General features: G+C 46.0%; 1 protein-coding gene across 2 annotated transcripts; it reads right to left on the bottom strand.

Moving 5' to 3' along the window:
- Nucleotides 1–357: 357 nt before the first annotated feature.
- Nucleotides 358–2,635, bottom strand: ARL4A (ADP ribosylation factor like GTPase 4A). 2 transcript variants are annotated; one of them, XM_045564503.1, is made up of 3 exons: nt 2,443–2,635; nt 1,750–1,952; nt 358–1,375 (listed from the first exon to the last, which is right to left on the bottom strand). In XM_045564503.1, the coding sequence occupies exon 3, from the start codon at nt 1,286–1,288 to the stop codon at nt 686–688; it is 603 nt and encodes a 200-aa protein (XP_045420459.1). In that variant the 5' UTR covers nt 1,289–1,375; nt 1,750–1,952; nt 2,443–2,635; the 3' UTR covers nt 358–685. The 2 variants fall into 2 exon arrangements, with proteins under 2 accessions (XP_045420459.1, XP_045420460.1); XM_045564504.1 differs by lacking the exon at nt 1,750–1,952.
- Nucleotides 2,636–5,620: the final 2,985 nt, after the last annotated feature.

Genomic DNA, 5,620 nt, shown 5'->3' with positions numbered 1-5,620 from the left:
ACCAAAACATGCTTTGTCAGGAAAACTAATCCATGCACTTGAATATAACCCAAATTATCTTATTTTTATTAAAGTTAGGACAGCTTAATTAAACATCATCTAGAATCAAGATACAGCATTAAATTATTTGATTCCAGAAAATGTCAAAAATCATTTGGCCAAAACTTAAAAAAGCAAACACTTCCTCCTTGTCCCTTACATTAAAAAAGGGCTGGTTGGACCAATATGATCAATATAACTGCATATATATTAATCTACCTTAACATTTCCATTCATTAGCATTTTATCATAACATACAAAGCCCCGTATGAGAATTCATTGCAAAGGCTTCCCCAAAAAAGATATAAGCACAAAACATTAGGCAGACAATCTTCAAAGTTTTATTTCACTAACTTCAGGTCAAATTTCCACAACTGTGTTCTGGTCAATTTACTATCCTTGCTTGGCTTCCCAAAATGGTAGTACCAAAAGATTTGTGGGGTAGGGAGAAGAGACCACTTTAAGAAGCACCGCATTTACTCATCTTCCACAAGGCAACGGAGTAGAGCATTTGACTGTTCAAGAAAACAAAGCCTTAAAAGCATCCAGGAGGGCAGACAGGCAAACCAGGCTATAGACACTCTTCCATTTGTCAAAATCAAACCAGAGAAAACCTACTCCACACAGATATAAAAGGCATCGATGTTCATCTTTTCTTCTTCTGTTGCCGCAACATTTTTCTTCTTTTAATTATCATATCATGTAGTTTCTCAAGTCCTTCCTTTAGTCCATCTCCTATGATTGCACAGGTAGGCTGCAAATGCCAAGGAGTTGATGAACTCAGTTCACCCATTGCTAACAATTTCTCAATTTCTGAGAGAGACAATGAGTTCCTCAAGTCTTGTTTGTTAGCAACTATAAGTACAGGGACTCCTTGATTTTCTGATATCCTAGTTATTTTATGAAGTTCAGTTTTGGCTTCTTCCATCCTTTCAACATCAACAGAGTCCACAACAAACACGATGCCATCTGTGCATCTGGTATATGACTTCCACAGTGGCCTTAATTTCTCCTGACCACCTACATCCCAGAAGTGAAAAGTGACTGTTTTAGAATTTCCCAAGGTTACCTTAATTTTCTCAGTGTTAAATCCTTTGGTAGGTACAGTATTTACAAATTCATTGAACTGCAGCCTGTATAAGACAGTTGTCTTTCCAGCACAGTCCAAACCCAGAATAACAATGTGGAAGGACTGAAATGAAGGCAGGCTGGACAGGATAGAAGTCTGTTCTGATAGTCCATTCCCCATTTCCAGCTGCAAGTCAGTGTCCCAAATTGAAATGCTTTTCTTCTTACTGCTTTAGAACTTCTCTTCCTGGGTGATCCAGCTATAAGACTTAAGGAAGAAGGAGGGAATGAATAAGTTAATCCCATGAAATACATTAAAACGGGTTTTCTCTAATTTTGCTAAAATAAGCAATACGAGGAATTTAAAACTTGCTTTAGTAAACAAACCAGATAACATATGAAACATACATAAATTGAGATAATATGTGCTTTACTCCCCAGAGTCCCCAAACCTTAAAGACCTCATTCCGGATTCAACCTAGTCACCAGTATCTGGTCTAAATCGGCTTAACCATAGAAGTGCCTTCTTTTGGCAGAGAACTAATAACATATAATCCTATCTTGGGGACCTAATTCCACATGCTTAACAGCATACTCAAGATCACTGTTAGCACCCAACCCCCCAAAATAAAAACGTCTCACCTCCCGCACTGGAGTCCGGGTCCCAAAGAGAAAGCATCGGCCGGCGTTTCTACGCGGGGCGAATCACCCCCACGTCCGCTCAGTTCGGCTCCCCGAGCGGCTCTGGCAGTCGGGGCACTAGAAACCTCGGACTCAGACTCAGCCTCTGACCACGCCCACTTCTCACGGCCCACCCATGATCAGAAATTCCATTGGTCACCCGCCTGAGGGCAGACGGGCAATTCCCGCCCCGGTGCCCTAATTGGTGAGGGTAACTGCCGCTCCCAGCGCGGCGGAGCAGCGCTCTCCCTCGGTCCACCGGCACCACCTGTTGCCCTTAAGTTAGAAAACAAGGCACTCTCCGAAGGAGCCGAGCGGCCCCTGCAGGGTAAGGAGAGCCTCGGACGGTGAGGTCGCCGCCGGCTCCGCCCGCTTCGGAGCACCTGCAGCGCGGCCGACAGGCGCGGAACCGCGACTCCCACATCCGGGGCCCGCAGTCACCGCTGGCGTATTAACCCTTTGTCCACTGGCCGGCGGGTGCCTACGCTGGGCGCGCCGGCCCCTCAGGCGGGAAAGATCCAACCTGCGGGCCCCGCCAGGGCAGGTCCAGCCTCCCCGCACCAGAGTCCCGTCACCTCGCCCCTCCGCACTCCGCCAGCTCTTCTCCCTTGGCAGGGCGTGGCCACCCCAGCCTCCAGCCCCACTGCGGCTCACCTGACAAACCGTCCTTCCCTTGTCCGGACTCAATGTCTCCCGCAGCCGCTTGGGAGGCGCGCTGATACCTGTCCGCGGGCACCAGCGAGGCCTGAGCGGCGACAGGGGACGAGACGCCGCTCCCAGGGGCGCGGGGCGGGCGCCGGGAGCCAGGCTGCCCTAACGGCGCTCGCCCGGCAGCTCGGCGCGCCTGCCGCGGCCCCGCCCCCTTCCCGCGCGTCGCCCGGGCGCCGGCCAGTGGGGGGCGCGCAGGAGCCGGGTCTCCTAGCAACGCCAAAACAGGGTCACGTTCGAACCCGTCAGGCGCCGGCTGCGCGCGAGGTCGGTTGGGGTTTCCGGCCTCCGCCGGGAAGCGGTTGCTCTCGGGAGCGCTTTCTGCCGCTCCCGGCCGGCTTCGGGCGGCACCGCCCTGCACCGCCTTTCCTCAGGACACCGTAGGGCTTCCTCGGGGCAGTGGCAACGTTACGCGAGGTCAGGGATTCCAGAGGACACTGGACGGGCTCTCCCCTTTCCCCTTTATATAACGAGGTGACGTGGAGGCGCCTCTGAAGTTGCTCTGAGCCCCTGGGCCGGCTGGGCTGGTAACGCACGTTCCTTTTGTAAAGCAAATGAGCTGTGTCTCCCACGTGGTTCTAGCAACATCTCAGGGCGCTGGCGACGGGTAGAAATATCCCAGTGTTTTCACAGATGGAGAAATACACTCTGAAAGATTACGTGGATGTTTCTAATGATCCAGGGAAAATTAGTGGCGGTCCTGGAACTGATAATCCAAGGCTGCTAGTCACTACATGCCCAATGCTTTCCATTGGATGATTCGGACTAAGTGTAATTTTGTCCTGAGCCATAAATTCGCAAATATTTATTGAACCCCTAATAGGCAGTAGGCACAATTCTCTGTGCTTGGTGATAAAATGGTGAGTGAGCAAAACACCATCTCTGTTCTCGTGGAATACTGGGGTCTTTATAGGAGGAAAGAAAGTAACCAGATTGTCACATGAATAAATTTATAAAATGTGATCAGTGATAATTTAAGGGTGCTTATGACAACAGAGAAGAAGAGTACTGACTTACAGTTCTGGGAAAGCATCAATGAACAAACATCTTTTTGGTGGAGGCTGTAGGAGATTGTAACTTGGAAGAATCTATATGGTGCACTTTTTTAAAAATGTACTTTTTTTGTTTTTAAAAATGCATTGGAATTTCCTCAAGAAATATTCTGATTTTTCTCAAGATCACTATTGCCAGTGATATTTATGTCCATTATGACATAATGGTACAGTATAGGAACGCAGGGACTTGTACTGGATGTTCAAAATAGCTGACAAAAACCTAAGGACTAAACACAATGCATAGTTTCAAGACAGCAAAACAAATTTTGGGTAACAGAAATCTCAAATGGCTTATTAAGTTATTTATTAAATCTAATATTGTTAGGTAGATGTTGAGGGATTCTGGGTCTCCTAGGGATAAAAGTGGGCCCCATCCGAGTGCCACCCCACCTTAGTCCTGTCCTGAGTGACTGTCATACCTGGGGAAGGATGGAATACCTTACGAATCTGCCAGAAAGAACTTAGAGTGCCAACCGCAAAAGAATGCAGTCCATGGGCCAAGCAGCATATGTACAACAGAGTCTGGAAAGTGACCTAGAACAACCAGCTTTCAGAAAGGCTCATGGGATATCAGCATGCATGGTAAGACTCAGGTCATATAATTCCCAACTGTCGGATCAAAGTGGTTCCATGGTGAGGGAGGTCCTAATCCTGAGGCTATAGAACAAGACCCAGACCATAACCAACCCCTTCCTTTGCTCTTCCTTTGCTGTGACACTTTGCTGCGACAGGGGTCTAGTCATTATCTGTGGTGTATGTGCCTCACTCTGTAAGCCTATATCTTGCTCTTGCCCTATAATCCTCTTTCTCTCCTCAATAAACCTAATTTTCATGCTTGCCTTATTTTGGTGTCTGGTTAGTTTTCAGCCATGAGTGCGCCGAGAACCAACATTTCAGACCCTGAGACCCAATGGTATAAACTAAGAATTGCCTTAGTTATAATTGTGGAATCTTATTAGCCATTTACAGTAATCAGCAAGTAAGTGATAAAGAGCTTAGTGCAATAACTAATCTCCTTTTCTTGGAAATTTAACAGAGATTCTTTACTAAAGTGGAATAACTTGGAAATTCTCTTATCAATAATTTAGAATAAGAAAATTCCATGGTAGCCCTCTATTTATGATAACTTTGAAATCAAGTAGGCCCTTCCAGTATTCTTTGCAATGGTGCATTTCTGCAGTCTTCCCTGGAGCAAAAAGGGGGAAAAAAAACAAAACATTGAACTCTTTCAATCTTGAAGAATCACTGAGTTGCACTTTAATGTTACACCCTAGGTTTTTTAACTACAGTAGTGGTTGGCAAACTACATCCTGTGGGTCAAATTCAGGAGATAAGAATTTGTTTTGTTTTTCTTTTTTTGAGACAGAGTCTCACTCAGTTGCCCAGGGTAGAGTGCAGTGGCCTCATCACAGTTCACCCCAACCTCAAACTCCTGACCTCAAGGGATCCTCCCACCTCAGCCTCTCAGAGTGCTAGCATTACAGGCATGAGCCACCATGCCTGGCTGAGAATGGTTTTTATGTGTTTAAAGGACTGCAAGAGAACGGATAAGAAAATTTGCAATAGAGACTATCTGTGCCCCACAGAGCTTAAAATATTTGTTCTCTGCCTGTATAGAAAAATGGTATCCTGTTCTATAAATAAAACTATATGAAAACAGCAACAAATGATATAAAAAGTGATGAAATTTATGGAACACATCCACTTGGTTGCACAGTCTTTCTATAGAGGGCCCATTCAGATATTTTATTTATATACAATGCAAGACAGGAAAAGGTTCCCTTTAGGCTGTAGCTCATAAACTGTGTGCTGCAGTGCCCTGGGGTGCCTCAGGGAATTCCTAGGGGCTCTGTGGAATAGTTTAACTTTTTGAGGAAAACACAGTGACATCTGTTGGACCGTGTTAACGACTATAGCTGTTAAGTTATTTGGCTCTATCTACTTAATAAATGGAACTTTTGAGTATTTCTTTTGGCATAGGGCACCATGAAAAAAATTACTGAGACACGAGGGGTTCTGTGAACCTCTGCCTTTAGTTATAATTTTCAAACTTGGCTAATAATGAGAAT

The sequence above is a fragment of the Lemur catta genome, chromosome 11 (assembly GCF_020740605.2).
Source record: "Lemur catta isolate mLemCat1 chromosome 11, mLemCat1.pri, whole genome shotgun sequence".
Classification (NCBI taxonomy): Eukaryota; Metazoa; Chordata; class Mammalia; order Primates; family Lemuridae; genus Lemur; species Lemur catta.
This window is presented reverse-complemented; position numbering and strand designations above follow the sequence as displayed.